The 22,029-nt window shown below is 55.3% G+C and overlaps 2 protein-coding genes across 4 annotated transcripts in view; one reads left to right on the top strand and one right to left on the bottom strand.

Moving 5' to 3' along the window:
- The first annotated feature begins 280 nt into the window (after positions 1–280).
- Tmem106c (transmembrane protein 106C) lies at positions 281–6,241 on the top strand. Of its 2 annotated transcripts, none has more exons than XM_028891915.2 (8): positions 281–391; positions 911–1,104; positions 2,341–2,404; positions 3,077–3,236; positions 3,335–3,475; positions 3,888–3,937; positions 4,405–4,458; positions 5,496–6,241. In XM_028891915.2, exons 2-8 carry the CDS (start codon positions 921–923, stop codon positions 5,590–5,592), a joined length of 750 nt encoding a protein of 249 aa, XP_028747748.1. In that variant the 5' UTR covers positions 281–391; positions 911–920; the 3' UTR covers positions 5,593–6,241. The 2 variants fall into 2 exon arrangements, with proteins under 2 accessions (XP_028747748.1, XP_028747749.1); XM_028891916.2 differs by having other exon boundaries at positions 849–1,104.
- Positions 6,242–10,854: 4,613 nt separating this feature from the next.
- Positions 10,855–22,029, bottom strand: part of Col2a1 (collagen type II alpha 1 chain) — a 29,656-nt gene continuing 18,481 nt past the window's right edge. For both annotated transcript variants that reach the window (XM_028891882.2, XM_037197402.1), the window contains 27 exons: positions 21,792–21,845; positions 21,329–21,382; positions 20,981–21,034; positions 20,701–20,754; positions 20,423–20,467; positions 20,148–20,246; positions 19,811–19,918; positions 19,280–19,333; positions 18,942–18,995; positions 18,549–18,602; positions 18,177–18,230; positions 17,782–17,889; positions 17,302–17,355; positions 16,850–16,903; positions 15,958–16,119; positions 15,681–15,788; positions 15,366–15,473; positions 15,100–15,153; positions 14,864–14,971; positions 14,622–14,675; positions 14,402–14,509; positions 14,104–14,157; positions 13,558–13,665; positions 12,935–13,223; positions 12,363–12,547; positions 11,861–12,103; positions 10,855–11,428 (listed from right to left, as the gene is read on the bottom strand). In XM_028891882.2, the coding sequence (XP_028747715.1) occupies positions 11,282–11,428; positions 11,861–12,103; positions 12,363–12,547; positions 12,935–13,223; positions 13,558–13,665; positions 14,104–14,157; positions 14,402–14,509; positions 14,622–14,675; positions 14,864–14,971; positions 15,100–15,153; positions 15,366–15,473; positions 15,681–15,788; positions 15,958–16,119; positions 16,850–16,903; positions 17,302–17,355; positions 17,782–17,889; positions 18,177–18,230; positions 18,549–18,602; positions 18,942–18,995; positions 19,280–19,333; positions 19,811–19,918; positions 20,148–20,246; positions 20,423–20,467; positions 20,701–20,754; positions 20,981–21,034; positions 21,329–21,382; positions 21,792–21,845 (2,628 nt within the window). In that variant the 3' untranslated portion in view covers positions 10,855–11,281. The remainder of the gene's footprint in view (positions 11,429–11,860; positions 12,104–12,362; positions 12,548–12,934; positions 13,224–13,557; positions 13,666–14,103; positions 14,158–14,401; positions 14,510–14,621; positions 14,676–14,863; positions 14,972–15,099; positions 15,154–15,365; positions 15,474–15,680; positions 15,789–15,957; positions 16,120–16,849; positions 16,904–17,301; positions 17,356–17,781; positions 17,890–18,176; positions 18,231–18,548; positions 18,603–18,941; positions 18,996–19,279; positions 19,334–19,810; positions 19,919–20,147; positions 20,247–20,422; positions 20,468–20,700; positions 20,755–20,980; positions 21,035–21,328; positions 21,383–21,791; positions 21,846–22,029) is intronic.

The raw sequence follows: 22,029 nt of genomic DNA, 5'->3' as shown, positions 1-22,029 counted from the left end.
CTCGTGAGCTGCCTTTCCTAGCGTTTCTGGGGCGCAGAGGAGCCTGGCCTTCACCCCCAGACCCCGCCACGCGCCCCCCACCCCCCACCCCCACCCCCCACCCCCTGCCCGAGCGCTCCACTGCTCTCTGCCGCCCTCTACCGGCGGCTAGGTGCACTGCCGCTATGGGGCGGGAAGGCCGCCTCCGAGCTCAGAGCGCAGGCGCAAGCGCTCGCCCCGGGTCCTCCGGCCGGCGGGCCATTGTGCGCCTGCGCACGGGGGGGGGGGAAGGACGGGGACGGGGACGGGAAGGGGGGTGGAGGCGTGCGGAAGAGTCGCTGGTGCGCGCAGGTGGAGGAGGGAGGAGGAGCGGCCCCGAGAGTGACTGCCCGGGGCTGGAGCGCCGCCGCAGGTCCGGGGGCGCCTGCGTTCCCTCGGCCTGGGAGGCGAGACCGCGGGGTTCGGAACGCGGCTTTCTGCGGGGGGGCCGTGACCTGCGCCCGCTGGGAGCGCGGGAGGCTGGGGATCGCTGAGGCCTTTTCTTCCTTTGGTGCCCGTTTTGCTTTGTGTGTGCGGGGTGCAGGTTGTTGGCCCTCCAGAGTTTGCAAACAGTTGGGAGGAAGCGGCGGGGCTGGACCACGGCGGAGTTAGGGTTTCCCAAGCAGTGAGAGGCGGCCTGACCCAGCGACGGCCGGTCCCATTCCCTAGCTACCTGGGGCGGGGGACTGGGGGGGGGGGACGACACGGACGACCCAGGACACTTGCAAAATGCGGGCCGCAGCAGCAATTGTGCAGGTGCTGGGCCCACGGGCCCACACTTAGGGTAGCAACTTGTCACTTAGTACTTTTTTTTCTTTTCTTTCCTGTAGTGGCCCGATAGAGACGCCAACACGCGCTCCTTTACCGCCTCCCCCCCCATCCCCCCCTGTAGGAGATGACACATGGGGTCTCAGCATTCCTCCTCTGCCCGCGCCTTTTGCCAGCGAGAGGAGGATGGCAGCCCGGAGGACTTGCTGGCTGATAGAGAGCAGGAGGAAGCCATCGCTCAGTTCCCCTATGTGGAATTCACTGGGAGAAATAGCGTCACCTGTCACACATGCCAAGGAGCGGGCTACATCCCAGCAGGTGAGACAGGGGTCAGCCATCGTGGAAAGCGCTCTCTCTGGTGTCTGCTCCAGCCAGCCTCCACATTGTCGTCACAGACTGCCCCGAACTGTAGCCCGCTCGGCTGACCTGATAAACCTGGGCAGATGGCAGGCCTCTCTTGATCATACATTTGGAAACCTTCCTTTTCTTCACCTCTACTCTGTTATTACCGCCATTATTTTCTTCTCCGGTCGCTGTGATTAAAAAAAACCCTGACAGAAGCAGTTTCGGGCAGATGGGTTTATTCTGCATCCCAGCCCTGGGTCATGGGCCATCAGTCAGGACGTCGGAATTTAAGATTGCCCGGTCACATTATAGTCCTAGGAAGCAGAGAGCAAGGAATGCGTGTGCTCAGTCTTCCCCTGCCTTTTCAGTCAGTCCAAGACCCAGCGTGTGCAATGGGTGCCACCCCCATTTAGGGAGAGCCTGCCGACTTCATTTAACCCAGTTAAGAAAAATCACTTACAGACATGCCTGCCAGGCAGCCTAACCTAATCTAGACAGTGCCTCCTCGAGACTTGCCAGGTTCCTAACAGTAATGTCACTATCACCCCGGCCCCTCTCTGGTTTCGAACATGTATTTCTCTGCTGTGGGATTTGTTGACAAGGCCGTTTCTCTACTGACTGACACAGCATTGTGGAGGAACTATCCTGGAAGCTTCTTTACAAAAAGGGCACAGTGACTCAGTAGCCTGGGGTCAGCAGAATACCGGGGGTGGGGAGGGACCCAGGCTCCGGAGTGGAGCCTGGAATGTCTCTAGGAGCAGCTGTGACTAAATTGGCCCCGACTGGGGGTTGGGGGAGAGTTCCAGCGTTCAGAGGTATTAAGAGCGTTGGAAGCCATGTACTCCAGAGCTCCAAATGAACAGTGAGAAAACAGTGACTTTAGGACATTCCACGACTTTGCCAAAGACAGTACAGTAAGACTACGACTCCGGGTCCCCCAACCCCAGCGCCACGCCTGACAGCGCTGACCGATGTTTTATAATTTGTACCATTCTCTATGGGTGTGTGTTTCTTTTTCCCCCCAGCTTTCTTTTTTTTCTTTTTCTTTTCTATTTCTACATGTGCCTGTTTCTTGTTCATTCAACCAAAAATATACTTTTTAGTGTCTGGTCCCAGACGAATCTTTGCTGTGGCCGTTAGCAGCGAAATGTGAAGAGAAGGGCTACCTATACGTGGGATTTACAGAATGAGTCTTTGCTGCTTTTCTAGAACAACTCAATGAGTTGGTGGCTTTGATCCCCCACAGTGACCAGAGGCTGCGTCCTCAGAGAACGTGAGTTGGCCGGCTCTCAATCTGTTCACACCTCTTTCTGTCCCTGACTCCTTTTTATGAAAGACTACCAGTTAATTATTCGAAAAAGATGTCTGTCCTTGTACCCGCCCCATTTCCTTTTTCTATTTATTTACTATTAGTGCGTGCGTGCGTGCGTGCGTGCGTGCGTGCGTGTGTGTGTGTGTGTGTGTGTGTGTGTGTGTGTGATACTGGGACTTGAGTCCAGACTCTTTTGCACACCAGACAAGCACTCGTCCACAGCACTATACCCTACCCAATCCCATTTCCTTTAGTGCTTTTACTTAAGTGAAACGCCCCTGTCTCTGTTACCGTCTGGGAAAAGAAATGCGAAGCTAGGAATATGTTGAGGGTCAGATGGAAGGATGGGATTGGAAGGAGCTGGAGAAGCGGGGGGTCCTGGGAGATGAGCAGATGTTTTAGGAAGTAAAGGGGTCAGTTTGTCTTCTCAGAGTAAGTGGTGTCCACATGGGTTGAGACGTCCTCTCCTGCTCCCTGCCTTCCTGCCTAGTTTGTGCTTCCCTTTCACATACACACACACACACACACACACACACACACACACACACACACACCCGCCCCGTTTGCATCCGTTATGACCGTGTAGACCTTGACAGCTGACTACCCGACTTCGCCCTGTGCTGTCGTTTACAGCAAACAGTATGTTCTTCTGTCGGTCCTGCTCTGTCTCCTGGCCTCTGGCTTAGTGTTCTTCTTCCTGTTCCCACACTCCGTCCTGGTGGACGACGATGGCGTCAGAGTGGCGAAAGTCACATTTAATAAACAGGACTCCCTTGTGGTGCTTGATGTCACGGTAAGACGGACGGAGGGCCTCACTTCCTGGGTTGTGTGCCGGCCAGCCTCGGGGGGACCGGGACACGTAACACTCATTTCCTCCTGTGCCCTCTCCAGGCCACCCTGAGAATCAGGAACTCCAACTTCTATTCTGTGGCAGTGACCAACCTGTTCAGCCAGGTTCAGTACATGAAAGCCGTGGTGGGCACATACATGACCACTAATGTCTCGCTCATCCCCCCTCGGAGTGAGCACCCGGTATGCTGTTCTTGAAGGGCCTCCGCATACACACACACACCAAAGAGGAGAGTGGGTGCTGTGGGGATGCCCGGGGAAGGCTGTACTTCCTTCCCTCTTCTCTCGCTTCCGCCCGAGGAAGGCCTGGTGGGCTCTGTGACTATGGACCACTGGGAAGCGACAGAAACAGCTAAAACTACTTGATAAGAGAGAGGCAGTTGTCAGATCAGGAAGAGGTGGGATTACAGCCTGAAGCCCAGAGGCCTCCAAAGGGAAGGGGTCGGAAGTACTTCCTCCAGGCTCCCAGGCTGTGGAAGGAAGGTGGCTTGTATGGGATGGAGGAAGGAGCCAGCGTCTGTAGGTGGGTAGCAGTAATACTGTTATGCCAAGCTTACTTATCACAGACTGATGCCAGGTCTTGTTTCATTTCCAGGTGAATTTTACGGTGAAGGCTGAGGTCGGAGGACCATCTTCCTATGTGTAGTAAGGACAGAGTTCTCTGTGCTGTGCTGTCTGCCTGGAGAGATTCAGAGTGCTCCTGGACTGACTGTGTCCCTGGCTCTGCCCTAAGCCCCAGATTCGGCCTGTGGACTCCTGAGCTTTGGCTTTCTGGAGAGTTTGGGGGGAGGAGATGTCATTTGATAGGTGACTGAAGTGCTGGTTGTCTAAAGAGAACGATAAACCACTGAAACATTAGCAAACTCTAGCAGTTAAGTATATGATGGCTTTGAACAACAGGAACATGATTTGGGACATTGGGAGTTTGAGGGTTGCTGAACCAGTGGTCGCTGGCAGTACTTTGGCTCAAAGGGGGGGCATGGGGAAGAGAAGGTCCCCCAACAGTTGGACAGTATACCTCAGCACTGTCCTGCTGGTTCTCCTGGGACATTGTGGTGTTCTTGCTTTACTCTTCCTGATCAAGTGACCACGTCCATGTTTACTGTCCACAGTTTCTTCTGCACGGTACCTACCATCATGGTACACAACATCGTGATCTTCATGAGGTATGTTCTCTGTCCACTCTCCTGCTGGCTTTTCACTGAGCCTGGGCCCCCTGGGAGCTTCCCACACTCACCAGAGGCAGGTGACTAAGAGGAGACCCGTCACCTGCCTCGCGGCGCAGACCCAGCCGACTCTCGGTGTTCTGTAGGGGTGGAATCCAGAGCCCCTGCATAGGTTGCCAGGCGCCTGGTGAATAGTTAAACATAATGTCCTGGGGGCTGGAGAGGTGGCTCAGCAGTTAGAGCACTGGCTACTCTTCCAGAGGCCCAGGTTTGAGTCCCAGGGTCCACATGGCAGCTCACAATTGTCTGTAACTCCAGTTTCAGGAGATCCGATACGTGCTTCTGGCCTCTGTGGGCACCACACATATATGTAGTGCACAGACACACATGTAGGCCAAACACCTATACACATAAAATAAGCAATTTCTTAAAAATTAAGAGAAATGTTCTTCCTGAAATGGGGTCTAGTTTAACTAAATGTGTGATCCCGTCAGAGTAGAGGACAGACTAGTTTTCTCAAGGTAGAAGCACTAAATATTGACTAGTTTACTCTCCGGTGACAGTCACTGATCTTGGAACTGTGACTGTTAAACGTGAAGATGGCAGGCTGTAGGAGCACAGACATTTGAAGTCTGAGGATTGGAGTGAGGTGTGTCAGCGTTGGCACAGGTGACCTTTGGGCCGCTGAGTTCTCTGTTATCGGGGACTGTGTACTGTGGGTGCTTAGCAATGGCACCCCTTGTCTCCACTTGCTGCTGGGGGCGCTTACCACCCTCTGCCCGGCTCAGTTGTAACAACCCAAAGATACCCAGATGTTGCCCAAAGCTCTGGTGGGTAAGATCATCGCTGGTTAATAACCACTGGTCCAGAAGGTCACTCCATGACACAGCGTGTTTGGACGTAGGTCCCCTGGCCTTCTGGTTACACAATCATGAAGATAGTTGCCTGGGACCCAGAGGAGTATCATGCCCTCAACTTGGAAGAAAACAGAAGTTTTTCCTGTTTAACTAGTCTCTTCGTGGTTTTCTTTTTGCCAGGACTTCTGTGAAGATCTCATACATTGGCCACATATCCCAGAGCACCGTGGAGACACAACACTATGTGGATTGTGGGGCGAATTCCACGGCTGTTTAGAGCCTGCCCTTAGTTCTCCCGTGGCTACACCTGTAGAAAGAAGCTGACATCTGTCCCACAGCCCAGCGTCCGTCCGTGCTGACCCCGCGTGGTGTAAGCGGAGGAGGAAGCGGTTCTCTTAACCCACAGAAAGCATCCTTCCGCACTCAGGAGAGAGCTGTCTTCACGGCACTTCGCGTTTTTCTTGGAACCAGCAGAATCACTGCCCAGTGCCTAGTCCGTGCCTAGCAAATAGTTTGCACTCAACTCCAGCTCGAAGAGTTGAATTCAGACGTTTGGACTGTTACTGAGTCATTATAAGTTGAGGTGAACCAGGGTTCTAGCTTTTCAGACCAGAGTGACACGAAGGTGGGATGTCGGGGTGCAGCTATGGATGTATGGGTGCCTCATGCCCGTGCACAGAAGTACAGCGAGGGGGTAGGCATCCGGGGACCCTCTGCGGCTGCACTTGTTACATTTGTTTCCATCTGTTCTCCAGGGCCCAGGGGCTTTGAAGAAAGGTTTGGGTAGTTTTTTCCCTTTCCCTTACAAAGTGGTTACACACCCCCGACCCCGGTCTACTGTATGGCTTGACGTAGCTTTGATCCACTGGCTGGACATGGATTGGGGGTTTGATAGAAAAATAAACCAAACTTTTGATTGGTCTGTCTCTGATTGCCTGTGTGCCTCTGCAAGCACCCATGAGAGGAACTTAGAAGAGTGGCTTCCTAAGGGGGACCCCGCAGGGTGTGCTGAGGGGAGAAAAGAGAAGGTACCCCAACTGTGTGTCCTCCTTGGCCCCAGGAGCACCTTCAGATCAGCCACACAGCTGTGTGCCAAGCAGAGCGCTGCGCTTCCAGACCAGAGCACACAGCGCCCTCTGGAGGTTGGAAATGACAGGCAGTCATGCCTGAGGAACAAGGAGGGAGTGACTTTTCCCAAGACCTGGTTTGAGGTCGGTTCCGCTAGTCCCAGACTCGAATCACCTAGGCAGCCTCGGGCAGGAAGTGGTCAGGTCCAGAGCTCAGCTGAGGTGGTCTCCAGGCTCCCACTGCCGCCCCTGGGCAGCAGATGACGACAGGGCTGATACTGGTTTTGCCCCCATTCTCCTGGCTTTTCAGTATTTGCCTCGTTACCTTCACCCTTTGAATCTTCAAACTACGGTAACTAGTTTGCTGATAATGGCCATGATTTATGTGACAAAGGCAGGGCTTAGCGCTGTCATTGTGCTCATTAGGTTGCTGGCACGTCCACAGTTCTGGTGGCAGTGACCGGTGAAAAGCACACAGTCTTAAAAACCGATGCCCTAAAAATGACGCTCGTAAAACAGTGCGCTCCATGTCCAAGAAAACGTTCACACTGATTTCTTCAGTGTGTGTGTGTGTCTGTCTGTCTGTCTGTCTGCACGTGTGTGAAGAGGCCAAAGAACATCAGCTGTCTTCCTCAGTTGCTTTCTATCTTTTCTTTTTCTTTCTTTTTTTTTTCCTGACAGGGTTTCTCACTGAACCTGGAAATCAGACTTGTCTAGACTGCCTGGCCTGAAAGCTCCAGGGCTCCACCTGGCTCTGCCTCCTAGTGCTGGGTTATAGATGAACACCACCCTGCCCAGTTACTATGTGGGTCATGGGGACCTGAGCTCAGGTCCTCACGCTTCTGAGACAGGCACTACCCACTGAGCCATCTACCCACCCCTTGTTTTTTGTTTGTTTTCATTAAATATATATATCTTCTGAAACGTTTTCTTCTGAAACGTTTTCTATACGGTTTTGAAAAAGCTCCTCATTGGATCATTTTTTGTGACCATGTGCCTCAGTAACATCTGTTGCTTGATATTACTGTAAAACCCAATTAATATCAAATAAGAGCAATTGAAGTTTTTGAAGCTTTTAAATATGCACAGTTGGCTCTGGTCCCCTAATGCTGCGAATTCTCACATCTAAACATATTCTTAGCATCCTAAACATCACATTGGGATGCCCTGCATAGTTTAGCATGGTGTCTGTCAATTGTGTGTGTGTGTGTGTGTGTGTGCACGCACATATACATGTGTGTTCATGCATGTGGAGGCCAGGGGTCAACCTCAGGTATTCCTCAGGCACCATCGGGTGTTGTTTGTTTGTTTGTTTTTGAGACATGCTCTCACGGTGTTCGTGAAGTGGGACAGGCTGAGTGGCCAGTGGACCCTGGATCTGCTAGTCTCCTCCAGCATCATTATACCAGGGTTTTATTATTTTATGTGCATGAGTCTTTTGCCTGTCACTTGTGTGCAGCACCCTGGAGGGTCCCTGTGACTGGCGTTACAGATGATTGTGAGCTGCTATGTGGAGGCTGAACCACATAGCATGGACTTGAACCTCCATGGGTCCTCTGGAAGAGCAGTCAACTGAGCCATCTCTCTGGCCTGGTAAGGTTTTTAAATGTGGGTTCTGGGGGTTGAATCCTTTGCCCTTGCGGGCTGAGTGCCCATTTCCCTGGAGCTCAGCTCAGCCTTCACGATCCTCTCTCTTGACCTCACACTGCTGATGCTAGCCATCTGGTTGAGGACCCACTGTGTACAGAAATCTCCATTTGTTTGTATATTTACACATTCTCCCAAAGTGTTGAGGGCGGCCGTATGTATGACTTGCAATTTCTGACCCATTTTTCCAGCCACAGATAGGGATTTCTAACCATCAGAAGCCACTTATGCATACCAGGCCCCAGTTTATCTCCAGGAGTTCTTCTACCATTCTAGTCACTCCACCATAAGACCTTCAAGATCTCTGTCAACTATCCTGGGAATTCTAGCCCAAAGTGTTAACAGATCAGTACAAGAATCTGCATAAGTCAACAAGCCACAGGTTATTTCCCCTGGACAGAATAATCTATTTCTTTATAAAAGAAATTCTTCATTACTTTGAAGATGCCGTGTTCCTTTGGTTATTTAAAGGGGAAACTTAGGAAGTGTCTTTCAGGAAGTGAGCAGGCGGGAAACTTGACAGTAAGTCTTACCTGGAGCTTGGGCATCTGGCTCCTACTCTAAAGTCTTAATGGCAGATGCTGCCAGAGAAAAGAACTGCAAGGTAGGAAAGTGACCCGATCGAGCCCTGGTGATCAGTGGGTCACTCTGCTCAGCCCTGTTGGCTTGGGAATGTACTTGATGCATTGTTCTGTCTGGAGAGACCTCAGGGATCCAGGATTTCATAATAATCCTGATGGTCTTTGCCTTCCTCCCTGGGCCAGGTTGGGATGCAGAACAAGAGGCCAAGCATGCCTTTTCTCTTGGCCTTTGGTCCTCACTCTGCTCCCCACTCAGCCCCTCCATTCCCCGGGGAGCAGTTGCAATTGTGTCTAGATTTTCCTGGGCAGGAAGTGGGTAGACTACAAGGAAGGAACTGGGAATTCCATGGCTTCCCATAGAGCTTTAAAAGGCCCGCCATTGGGATCTGCTGGACATTTTATTCACTCACAATGGTCACTGTGGAGGGTTGTGGACCAAGTCGGGAAGTTCTGATTCTCAACTCAGCAGCTCTTCAGCTCCACCTGCTGTCTGAGACAAGTTTCACACGTGCCCTCCCCGTGGGCGGGGCCTCCCCTTTGCCGTCACTAGCTCTCCACTGATGGGAGTTGCTTAGTCTTCCTGATGAGGTAGTCTAATTATGTGTGTGTGTTGTGTGTGTATGGGGCGGGGGAGCATTAGGACTCAAGCCCAGGCAGGGGTTTGCATCCTGCTCAGGAAACGCTCCACCACTGAACCACACTTCCAGCACTGATCATGTGAGTTTACACATGACGTGGCCATTTTACTTCCTTCAGCTCCACGAGCTAGCCCTGGTACTAGCACGTCATTCCATTAATTTTATATCACAAGTTGAATATTAATGCACATAGTCTCCCCAAATTCTCTTTTTTATTTTTCTTACTTCTCTAAAAGAAAAGCTGCCAGCTTTAAACAAAGGGAGCGAGATGGGTAAGAGGGCCGGAGAACAGCGTGGCCGTCGCGTTTATGAGATGTCTTGAACTTGGTTTCACAGATACCTGCTGTCATGGCATTCCCTCCTGCCCACTTCACACATCACCACCCTCATGACCCCCTAGCGCTCATCTCTGCCACACACACATACACCCGAGGCATTGGATCCCTGGCCACAGGGCAAGGGAGGCTTCCCTTCCTGATCTGGAATCCAGAGAAGGTCCAGAGACGTTTTCAGCGCAGGTCTAGGGAATGGAGAATGGGGACCGGGGCGAGGAGGGACGGGACCGTACTTTCTGCTCTCCTTGCCCCAGAATCCTACGGAAAGATGCAAATAATCATCCAGATCGCTTGCAGCGGTGGCCCCTGGGGGATTGGCTCCCCTGCCCACTGTCCCCCTTTCCACCCCACTTTCCACGAGGAACGTCTCCCATCTCTCCCACCCAGCAGCCTGTAGCTGTCCTACCCTCACATGCTAAGAGCTCAGTGCACCATGCCTATCTCCAGCTTGCTGGAGAGGTGTGCTCCATGTTCACTCTCGAGAACAAGGTCATCTGTCTGCTTCCGCAGACTTCCCAAACAACGGATCTAAAGTTTGAGTGGAGTGTCCCTCAAAGGTGTGTGTGCTGAGGTTTGGTCCCGGGGTGATGCTCTTAGGTGGTGGAGCCTTGAGAGGCAGGACATGGAGATCCTCGGGTCACTGGGGACAGACTCTCAAAGGGGTCTGTGGGATGCCGGTCTCTTCCTCTCACTCTGCTTCCTGGCTTGTGGCATGAGCAATGGCTTTGATGATGCTCCTGCTATGACACACTGCCTTCACCTAAGGTCCAAGTTAGTACGACTACCTGATTTTGTAAACAAACCCAACAAAACAGTCACTTTCTTATCCTACTTTTTTTTTTTTTTAATCATTTTTAGTCTCAAAACTGTGAACCAAAATGAACCTTGTTTTATTTCTTAGGCAACCCATGTCAAGTGTTTTGCTTCAGTAGCACGAGACTGATTCAATTTTTGTCTCTGGTCCCAGATCACCACTGGATTCCACAAAGTGCCCAAGTTTACAAAAGACACACCCCACCCCACCCCACCCCGCGCCTCTCTCCCTCCCTCCCTCCCTCCCTCCTTCTCTCCACCTCCCCCCCACCCGGTGTGTGTGTGTGTGTGTGTGTGTGTGTGTGTTTGTGGCCACCACACCAGGCAGTGTGGCCTCAGTGTGGCCTCAGCATCTGGACTGAAAGGTCAACAGGCAGCCCTGGGACCATATTTGGGCATGCCTACAGGATCAAAGTACTATTAGAAACAAACAGAAGAACAAAACACAAGCCAATATGTCCTTTCCAATAATTTTTTGGTTTTTAATATCAATTGATGTTTTAAAAAATACAGAGGTGTTTGACACAGAATAGCACCATTGTGTAGGACACACAGTTCCTGCGCCCGGCACCTGTGGGGGTCTTCTGGCTGGGCTGGGGGCAGTCACTCAGGGGGCGTTTGACTCACACCAGTTAGTTCCCTGCCTCTGCCTCGACCCAAAGGTCTTACAGGAAGACAATAAATAAATAGAACACCGAGATTTTATTTTGCAGTCTGCCCGGTTCAGGTCTCTCAGAAAGGGGGAAATAGTCCGAACTGCGAGGGTTGGATGAATGGACGTCAGGTCAGGTTAGCCATTCAGTGCAGATCCTAGAGTGACTGGGATTGGAAAGTACTTGGGTCCTTTGGGTTCGCAATGGATTGTGTTGTTCTTGGGTTCGGGTTTTACAAGAAGCAGACGGGCCCTATGTCCACACCAAACTCCTGCTCGGGCCCTCCAATGTCCATGGGTGCAATGTCAATGATGGGAAGGCGTGAGGTCTTCTGTGACCGGTACTCGATGACAGTCTTGCCCCACTTACCGGTGTGTTTCTAGGGAGAAAAGGGGGACATGTTATTCAGGAGATGTCTTAAAACAAGGGCCAGTTGCCGGTACCCCCAAACTAAGCAACCACAAAGTGTGAACTACTACGAGGCTTTCTCCTGATTGCCTGAGCCCTCTCCAATCCTAACGGCCGAGCCCTCCTCCACCTTCCTGCCCCCTCCTTCCCCACCTGTGATGCCCATCCCCCCCTCCTGTAGGTAAGCGCATACACTTCTTGTGAATACTTCGGTAAGAGTCACTGAGCATGCCAGTGTCTTTATCTCCTCTGAGGGAGGAAGTGGAGAAGCTGACACACGACAGATGCCTCTCACCTGTCGCTCAGCTTCTCCCCTCACATATCCCCTTGACTCCAGCCCCTGAGGATCCCATCCCTCTGGGAGCACGGCACTCGCCACAGGCCACACTTCAGCCTCACTCACCGTGCAGCCATCCTTCAGAGCGGTGTACGTGAACCTGCTGTTGCCCTCGGCCCTTATCTCCACATCGTTGGAGCCTTGGATGAGCAAGGCCTTCTTGAGGTTGCCGGCTGCTTCGTCCAGATAGGCGATGCTGTTCTTACAGTGGTAAGTGATGTTCTGGGAGCCCTCGGTCGACAGCAGACGAAGGAACGTCATCTGGACGTTGGCGGTGTTGGGAGCCAGGTTGCCATCGCCGTAGCTGAACTGCAGTGGGCAGAGAGGTCAGGGTGTGAGACCTGAGGGCTGGCATTAGCTGGGATCAGAGGCGAATGGGAATTCAGCTGTCAGGGGTGTGAGTCTAGGGGGTTGGGGCAAGCTCAGAGGACCTCCCCTCCAGCTACCATGGGGACAAATATACTCCATTTCCTCTTTGGTGGAGGATGCGGGGGAGGTGCTAAAGTCTCCGAGGAGAAAGAAGAGCCATGGCGAGGGCCCGGCGGGGCCAGAGAGCCCGGGCACTCACGTGGAAGCCGCCGTTGATGGTCTCTCCAAACCAGACATGCTTCTTCTGGCCCTTGCTGCTCCACCAGTTCTTCTTGGGCACCGTCGCCGGGTTGGGGTAGACGCAAGTCTCGCCTGTCTCCATGTTGCAGAAAACTTTCATGGCGTCCAAGGTGCAGCCCTGGTTGGGGTCAATCCAGTAGTCTCCTGCCGAAGAGGGAGCAGCCTATCAGGCTCAGACTCAAACCCGAGGGCCAGGCTCACTGTTAGCGGCAGAGAGCCTAGTGGGAATCTAGGTCAGCGGAGGCTTACGTGTGTGTGTGTGTCCCAAAGGGGGACAGACAGAAGGACCCGGGGATAAGGAAAGCCGCGTGGGAGACCTGATGCTAAAGAGGAAGTCGAGAAACAAGGGCAGCAGCAGTGCTCGCCTGCTGAACCCAGCCTGGAGTCACGTCTGTCACGGTCCTTCACCAGAACCTTCCAGGTCTGATCCTGCCCCGTACTAAGGTGCAATGGGGTGTGTCTGCCTTCGGTAGCCACACTGGTGGGCTGACTCCCTTCTCTCTGGGCCAGGGGGCCTGTCTCCAGGCTCACCGCTCTTCCACTCTGGGTGGCAGAGTTTCAGGTCTTGGCAGGTTCGAGCAGGATTCTTGCGGGAGCCATCGGGGCTGCGGATGCTCTCGATCTGGTTATTGAGTGACTTGAGCGTGGCGTCCACCTCCACGTCGTGCTGTCTTAGGGTACTGGATGCCTCATCGGCCCGCATGTACTGCAGGGGATCGGGGCCCTTCTCTCTCTGGCCTAAGCCGGCAAAGGCTGACATGTCGATGCCAGGACCAGGTGGACCTGGAGGGCCAGGGGGACCAGGATTTCCAGGAGGACCCTGCAGCAGGATATAGAGATGTCAGCCAGGAAGCTCGGGGAAGAGGTCCTCCTCTGTATCCACTGCTGTGTCCTCTTCCCGACCCTGTGGTGGGGACAGAGGGCAGCAGGACCAGGAAAACCACACGGCTTCCCCATCTCCTCCCTGACCCTTCTTTTCTATTTCCCAGAGCCCATCCTGAGCCGGGTGACCCTCTAAAGGGCCCCCAGCCTATAAGATGCCATCACCACTAGCTGCCAGCCTATGCCTCAAAGTTGTCCTAAGCACCTAGAACGTGCTAGGAATACTTCCCATGGCGGGGGGTGGGGGGGGGTGGGGGGGTCAGGACACTTACAGCAGGGCCAGTTTCGCCCGAACGTCCACGGGGACCAGGAGGCCCAATGGGGCCAGGGATTCCGTTAGAGCCATCTTTGCCAGAGGGACCGACGGGGCCAGGTGGACCCTGCAGGCCAAGAGAGAGGAGACAGTGAGAAAACCGTCCCTCCCTCCCAGGAGCAGCCACGGAGCAGCCACAGCTATACGGGAGGCCATTGTGATGACCAGTCAGACCACCCTGCCTCCCGTTCTCAGAAATGCTCAGCCACACTCCCCAAGTCTATCTCCATTTAGCCAAGAACCAGCAGACAGCTCCATGTCTCTCCGACCCTCCTAAGTTATGTTTATAAAAACTTTTTTTTTTTAAATCAGGTTTGTCTTCCAGTCACTGTGACCTCAGGTGCCGTAGCCATTGTAAGAAAGTCCTCCTTTTCTCGGGGTAACCTCCTGAGTAAGGGCTGCTGAGCCCAAGGCTCCCTACAGAAGCAATGCCCACCCCCATCCATCTCCTGGAGAAGCCACCCAGCTGAAAGGCTCACTCCCTCCCCAGAACCGGCTCACTTACTCTAGGGCCAGAAGGACCAGCCGGGCCAGAAGCACCCTGATCTCCAGAAGGACCCTGTGGAAAAGACAAAAATAGCAGATGTCAGCACAGCTGGATATAGAAATCCGTCTCCTTCAAAGTGGGGAGCAAGCATGTGCCCTGCCCACCCCCTCCTCTCTTCCCCTTCCGCATGAGAGAGCCCCCGGGGCTTCTGAGGAAGACTTCAAGCCTTTTTAGTAGCAAGGGAAGCTCAGTGGGCCTGAAGAATGGAAGGCCTTGGGCCGCCCCCTCATGAACAATGACATGCAGTGACACCCACCGGAGGGCCAGGCAGACCCTGCAGTCCAGTGAAGCCTCGGTGACCCTTCAGTCCCCTCTCGCCAGCCTCTCCAGTTTCTCCTTTGTCACCTCGGGGGCCTTGAGGGCCCTAGGAGAAAGAAAAACACCGATTCAGTCAGGTCCGGGCTCATATGTCTCTCACCGGAGACCCGGTGTCCCTCCTGGGCAGGGGACTCAGTACAAGACGCTCCAATACTTACTGGGATTCCCCGGGCTCCAGCGGGTCCTGAGGGACCCATCGGACCTTGTGCACCCTGTGAGGGGAGAGTAAGAACAGCATCAGGGAGAAGTCAGGACATGGAAGCTCATCTCCACGCCTGCCTAGGGGCCCAGCGGTCCCCAGACCCGGGGGCTGGCTACCCCTAGGTGCTCAAAATGGGTAAGCAAGCATGAAACACCCCCTGCCACTTGACGGCAGCATCTCTGAATTCAGGATACTCACAGACTCTCCTCTGTCTCCTTGTTTGCCAGTTGGGCCAGCAGGGCCAGGAGCTCCAGGGGGCCCGGGAGCCCCAGGGGCGCCCAGGGCACCAGTCTCACCCCGGTCGCCCTGTAGGAGCAAGGGATCAGGTTCAGCAATGGACGTTCCAGAAGAGGCGAGATCCTTACTACCCAGACTGGCATGGTAGGCCCAGCCCGTCCCCCACCTCCCATCCAGGGTAGACACCCGTCACTCACCTTGACTCCAGCTGCACCATCTCTGCCGGGGGGTCCGTCAGCACCAGGGCTGCCCTGGACAAGGGACATAAGAATTCACTTAGACCTGCTCCCTGTTTGCCGTCTCACCCTGGCCTGAAGCCTGGGCCTGTTCACTTCTGCCCAACTAAGGCTCTGGGGCTCACATCCTCCGTGAACTTCCACCCTCCCTCCCCGCTTGTACACACAAGTCCCAGAGCTTGTCGGTCCCTCCAGATCCTCCCACCACGCCAAGCTCTTGGGCTCACCTCTCGTCCAGGTTCACCTGCAGGACCTGTCAGGCCAGGAGGCCCCACGGGGCCAGGAGGACCTCTGTCTCCAGATGCACCAGGGGCACCCTGCTTGCCAGGCTCACCCTGAAAGAACAGAGACAAGGACCGTGAGTGTGCATGCTGAGCATCCCTGCCAGGACCCCACCACCCCCTCCAGGAGGTACAGCTGACAGAGAGATGCTTCCAAGGATGCTGAATCGAAGGAAGGCAGAGGTGCCCGTGCAGCAAGAATACTTAGTTAAGAGCTTTGGGGCTGAGCCAGGGCTGAGGGGAAAAGCATCCTTCACTCACCGATGGGCCGGGAAGGCCGGGGAATCCTCTCTCACCACGCTGTCCAGGCAGACCAACGATGCCCCTTTGCCCAGCCAGCCCCTGGGGACCTGGAGGACCATCAGAACCCTAGGGGAAGAAGAAAGAGTTGTCATAGAGGCTTGCCCTGGCTGGGACCCTTCCCACTCATTGAGTACATTCTGGGCGGCTCCCTTCCCACAATTCCCACAGCACCGCACCTTCCTCCTAGTTTGTGGAGGAGCTCAGGTGCCTCTCCTGGGCCTGGCAGGGTACTTACAGGGGGGCCATCATCTCCAGGTTCTCCTTTCTCGCCAGAAGGTCCTGCAGGACCTTGAAGCCCAGGGTCACCAGCTCGGCCGGGGGAACCAGTGTCTCCTCGAGCACCTTTGGGACCATCTTTTCCAGAAGGACCAGGGGGACCAGGAGGTCCAGGGTTGCCCTAGGAGGAACAAATATAGGAAGTGATAACCTGTCACCCTCCTCATCCAAGCTACTGAAGCCACCGTAGTTTCGGGGGCAAGGCATCCGGCACTGCCCATTTCTGCTCTCCTCTCTCCTGTGAGAGCTCTGGGCAGCCAGCTGTGGTTCTATCACCCTGCCTGGCCTTTCCCCACCCAGGTGGGGTTTCTCCTGCTGGGGATCACCTTCATCCTCTATAACGGGTTCCTCCAGAAACAGCTCCAACATTGCCCCCTATGACCCAGCCTTCCATCCACCCAGCATCACTTCCTCCACACTCGGTGTTGGTGAATGGAGTTTTTCCTTCCTTACCTCCTCCCTCACTGAAGCCCACCCCCAGCCCCCTGAGTATCTAGTAGTCTAGGGCTTATGGGTTTCTTTAATGGAGTGTGGATCCATGTACATTGAACAGGCTTAGGAATCATGTCCCAGATGAAAGGCATCCTGTCAGCCCTTCCAGTATACCAAGTCTGAGGGTGATCCCAAGCCAACCAGGAAGGCTGAGTGGGGTGTCATCCCCCCCCCACCCCACCCCCCGCCACTCCCCCAATGGCCAGTCAGCTGTTCTTCCCATTGGTCGGAATGGAGAAGAGGACTCAAGGCTATAGGCTTTTAGCCCTATGTTTGGTGGACTGCTCCAGATGGTTCTGACCCTAGCTGGGTCTCCCATGCCAGGAGAAAGGTAGATCTAAATCAGGAAGGACACTTACATTAGAGCCTGGGGGTCCAACGCGGCCAGCAGCTCCAGGGAATCCGGTGGCTCCCTGTGGGCATGGAGGGGTGGAGAAGATCCTGAATACTTCAGGTTCTCAGCAAGCAGGAGAATCAAGTTGGTAGGTCTCGAGCGTATGTCTCAGAGGTGGGGAATCAAAGGGTTAGAGGCTACAGAGCAAGTGAGGTTCTAGAGGGAAAAGGGGACCCCACTGCCCCTGGCCACATAACCAGGCCTGAGCTGGGGCCACCCAGCCTTCAGGGAGCTGAGTGGCAGAGCTGAGGGCTGGGGACTCTGGGAGGACTGTGCACACAGCCAAGTGAGGTGCCCTCTCTCCTGCCAGCCTGCAGAGTGGGCTCAGGCTGGGCATGGTTAGGGCTGGGGAGGGAGGAGATGGAGATTCCTGAAGCTAACGCATTGCAGATACCATGGGCCAGAACTCTTACTCACCGGGGGGCCTTGGGCACCTCGGGCTCCCTTAGGACCAGTCACTCCAGTAGGACCCTGGGAAGGAAAGAAGGCAGTGAGGTCTGGCGGACCTGGGGAAGGCAGTAAGCATCATCTGAACCTTAACGCAGGACTCCTGAGGGCCAGGCTTCTTGACACTAGGAACCCAGTCTACAAAAGCTATCATAGGCAGGAGACCCCAGGATCTGACTCGGCAAGGCTTCTACAGGACAACCCCAGGGTTTCAACCTGGGAGACCTCTCTGCTCCCTCAGGGAACCAGCTGCTTTGTCGGGGGCACAGCCTAAACCTGGTACTGGTGACCTAATACCCATCTGCGTGCCCACACACCATAACCTAACAAAAGCCCCTCCCTACACAGCTGAGGTGTCCACCAGGCTCCCAGTTAGACTCTGTCGGCCTGATCTACCAAAGCCCTCCTCCTGTCCTGGCAGCCCCTGCCTCTGAACTCAGCAATCCTCACCTGTGGCCCAGGAGCTCCAGAGGGGCCTTGGGGACCGGGGGCACCAGCGTCTCCTTTCTGTCCGGCCTCTCCTTGCTCACCCTTGGCGCCAGGCTGGCCGTCAGCACCCTGTAATAGGCAGAAGGGACAGATGAGGGAGAGGGAGGCAGCCTGGCTGCGCCAGCTTCCGCCAATGGTTAGAGTGCCTGAGCAGACACCTACCCGGGGCCTGAAAACGGGGTTTAAGACAGTGTTGTTATGTTGAAATGGAAATGTGAAAGGAGGAAAAGAAATTTCTCCCTCTATTTCCTGCTCGCCCTCCCTTTCTCTCTCCCCCACCAGAAGGTACCCTTGAGTTCTGGCTGTGGAGCCAGACTGCACCCAGTCAGGTGGGAACGGAGTAGACAGATACTCACAGGAGGTCCAGCGAATCCAGCAGGTCCAGGTGGCCCGGTCTCTCCACGTTCACCCTATGAGGGGACCAGGAGGTGTCAGGTCCTGTTACCTGCCTCTATGCTCTCCTCAGAGTCCGAACCCACCGCACAGCCCAGGTCCAGGTCCAGCCTCCCCCAGAGAGAAGGTGTCTGGGCGTCCTGAGTCCCAGGGACCCAGAACAGGACGTCTCTCTTGGCTCAAAGGTCCTAAGCGCTGGCCGTTGCCCGGGCCTCTGTGTCTTTTCCCTTTCGACTCTCCTCTCCTCCCACCCCTAGCCCCAAAGCACAGGGTCAGGCTGGCTTCCTCACTGCCGGGGGGGCCAGGGAGAGCCTGATTGAGAGGGACATGCTCACCGGGGCACCACGAGCACCAGTACTTCCTGCCGGGCCAGCAGGGCCGACATCCCCCTTGGAGTTAAGAAGGAAAGGATTAGAGTGGGCCCCCAAGGAGCCGAGTGCACCCAGGACGCCCTGATGTTGGGAAGGGCACCCCATCCCCACATCCAGCTCTTTTCTGGTCGCAGCTGCCCCAGCTGCCTCTTCAAGACCTGGGCTGAGGGCACTGTTCTACCAGGCTGGCTGCCCCACCTTAAAGGCCACACAGGTCATGCGCTAACAGGACCCCACCCTTCACTCCAGGGTGGAAGGTGATGGCCAATGAGTGAGGTTTGGCTGTGTCTGGCAGGAGGTAAGGGGGAGACATTCTGGAGGCGGTGGACAGAGGGAGGAAGACCATTCACAACTCACCTTCTCGCCATTGGCACCTGCCGGACCTGGGGGCCCGATGGGCCCAGTCAGACCCTGGAGAGAGAAAGAGGCCGGTAAAGGAGGCAGGCAGGGTCAGGCCAGTGTCATTAGGTTCCTCAAGGATTCTGGGCGCCCTGTACCCAATAACTTTGGTGTACCCTCGCATGGTCTGAGAGCCCCCCCACTCACTGTCTGGTCCTGAGATCCAAAAGGGAAGTCCCCATGGTTTCCCAGCCCCCCCCCCCCGTTTTTTGCATGCTAAAGACCCACGGGAACGCCTGTATGGGAACATCTGTCCCCACGCCCGCTCCCAAGTCCTATAACCGACATTCACGTACTCGTGTGCCGTCCTTTCCAGGAGCTCCCTCTGGGCCTTTCTCACCAACATCGCCCTGCGGGAGAGAAAACCAGGTCCTTGAGGGGCCCTTCGGAACCAGCTGCCAGTTCAGCCCTGCCTGGCTAAGGTTCTGGAACCCAGCCCTTGCCTAAGAGGTGTTTTCTGTCGTCTCAGGGCTGGAGACAAGGGACTCAGAGGAGAAGGAAAGAATGTCACCGAAGCAGAGAGGGGCGTTTTCGGAGGACGGGAGGAGCTCCTAGTTTCTCCAAGAATGGCCAGGACCCTTGTCTTCAGAAGTACAAGGAACGAGTGTGAGGGGCAGAAGTGTGGGATGAGTGTGAAGGGCAGAAGTGTGGGGTGAGTGTGAGGGGGCACAAGTGTGGGGTGAGTGTGAGGGGCACAAGTGTGGCATGAGTGTGAGGGGACAGAAGTGTGGGGTGAGTGTGAGGGGGCAGAAGTGTGGGGTGAGTGTGAAGGGGCACAAGTGTGGCAGTTGTGGCTTTGGAGAGATGCGCAGTAGTCTAGTACTTACTCTGTCTCCCTTGGGTCCAGCAATCCCAGCTGCCCCCCTCTCGCCAGGCATTCCCTGTAGACCTGGAGGACCCTGAGCCCCAGGGGGGCCATCTGGACCAGGTGCACCCTAGAGTGGAAGACAAGAGGAGTGAGCAGTGCCTCTCTCAGGGCCCCACTGTGTGCAGCCTAGGAAACCAGTGTCCCAAACCCTGTTCCCCCTTCAATCCCCTTCCCAGCACCACCTCCCACCAATCCCCCCGGTCCTCCTTCCTGTGTGTCCCCCCTCCGCCTCCCTCCTCTCAGCGGGTCTCCCTGGGGCTGGATAGAAGACCCCTGCAGGACTTGGCCTCACTTACTTTGGGACCGTCAGTACCGGGAGTGCCAGGCAGACCACGGGCGCCCTGCAGGCCTTGTGCGCCAGGAGAGCCACGTTCACCTGGGAAACCTCGTTCACCCTGTGGAAGAGACACCGGGCAGCAATCAGGCAAAAGTGGTGGGAAAGATGAGATGGGGGGAGGTGGGGGGTCCCCGAGAGCCCAAGGCAGGCTGCCATGCTGGGAGGCATGGGCAAAACTGAATGGAGAGAAGGCAGGCCCAGGGAGACCCCAGCATTGGATGACAGGACACTCACCCTGGGACCAACAAGACCAGGGGCTCCAGCTTCACCAGGAATACCCTAGAGAACAAAAAAAATTATGTAAGAATGAAGGTCGCCTGCTCCAGACCCCAGAACATGCCTCCCACGGTGGCTGAACATGCACACAGGAGGGCTGAGCTCAGACAGGTGTCGGGAGATGGGGAATCAGGTCTGGGACATTCCCAGGCTTCGTGGGGGCTCTTCGCACACCCTTTGCCTTGTCTCCCCGACATCAGCTAAACCTAAACAGGTTCAAAGAGTTCCGTACTTACCTGGTCACCTTGTTTTCCACCTTCACCTGGGGGACCGGGAGGGCCAGGAAGTCCCTGGAAGCCAAAATGACGTGGATTAGCAAAGAGGTGAGTTTGCCTCCTTGGCCTCCAGGAAGGCACAGCACAGGGCAAACCATTAGGAGATAGCAACAAGGACCAGGTAGGGGGGCCTCATCCCCTGGCTCCCCATGAGAGGAGTGGACCTGCTACCCATAGCGTGTGCCCAGAAAGTTCTAGACATGGGAAGGGATCACACAGAAAGTCTGGTCCAGCCACCTACCTGGAACCCGGAGGGCCCAGGAGCGCCCTGCTCGCCTCGTTCACCAGCGGGTCCCTGCGGAAGAAAGAAAAGGTGAGCCGAGCCAGGACTTTAGAGAGGGGACCCTGGGAAGTGGATTAGAAGCCTTCCTGCGCTGACCCTTAAGAGGTCATGCGGCCAGGCACTTCACCTCCGCCATCTACCCACACTTCCTTCCTCTAGGTAGGTCCCACTACCTCCAGGCCCCCCTCTCTCATCTGGGGACGGTTCGGCTCAGATCCTTGTCTGTCGCCTCCACTACTCGATGGATGTAAGGTTCTTTGTTTTAGCTCCCACACAGCCCCCCAGAGACGTTGGGTAGATACTTACAGCAGGGCCAGGGGGTCCTGCAGCTCCTGTCTCCCCGTCCTTGCCAGGCAGACCCTACAGGGCAGAGGAACAAGAGTGGTAATGACTTATGTATGCCTCATGGTGACACCTGAGACCAGCAGATGTATTTTGGGGGGGCTGAGGTTTTCAGGTCAACCAGGCCCCTGATGGAACCTCCATCTCTACCCCTTCCTGTCCCTCCATGCTGCACCCGCCATTTCCCTCAGCCTTTCTCCACCCAGACATCTTCCTCTGTACCCTGAGCCTTGCCTCTGAAACCCCTCAGCAGCCAATAGGCCCTCTGGGGAGATCCCAGCAGGCACAGCCTAGCACGTGCTCAGCCGTAAGAATCAACTCTTGATAGCCAAGGCCCCAAAGGCCATGCCTAGGGAGTCCCACCTCCCGTTCCTGGTAGGCATCCCACCACCACCACCAAGCCCTAGGCAGTGAGGAGAACACTTACTCTCAGACCAGGAGCACCAGCCAGCCCCTTCTCACCAGCCTTGCCAGGCTCGCCCTGAAGGAAGGGGAGAGAGGACCGTGAGCTGGGTGCGTGAGGATGAAGTGAGGCAGAGAGTAGGCTAAGGAGCCCCATCCCGGTGCCCAGCAGGAGGTAACATCAAACATCAGCCCCTTCTCGGATACTCAGAGGCATCCAGGCCGCCCAGGCTCTACGGCATAATGTCACAGAGGTGATGTCC

Source organism: Peromyscus leucopus, chromosome 20, assembly GCF_004664715.2.
Source record: "Peromyscus leucopus breed LL Stock chromosome 20, UCI_PerLeu_2.1, whole genome shotgun sequence".
Taxonomy (NCBI): Eukaryota; Metazoa; Chordata; class Mammalia; order Rodentia; family Cricetidae; genus Peromyscus; species Peromyscus leucopus.
The sequence above is the reverse complement of the archived record's forward strand: the minus strand, read 5'-3'. Positions and strand labels throughout refer to the sequence as shown.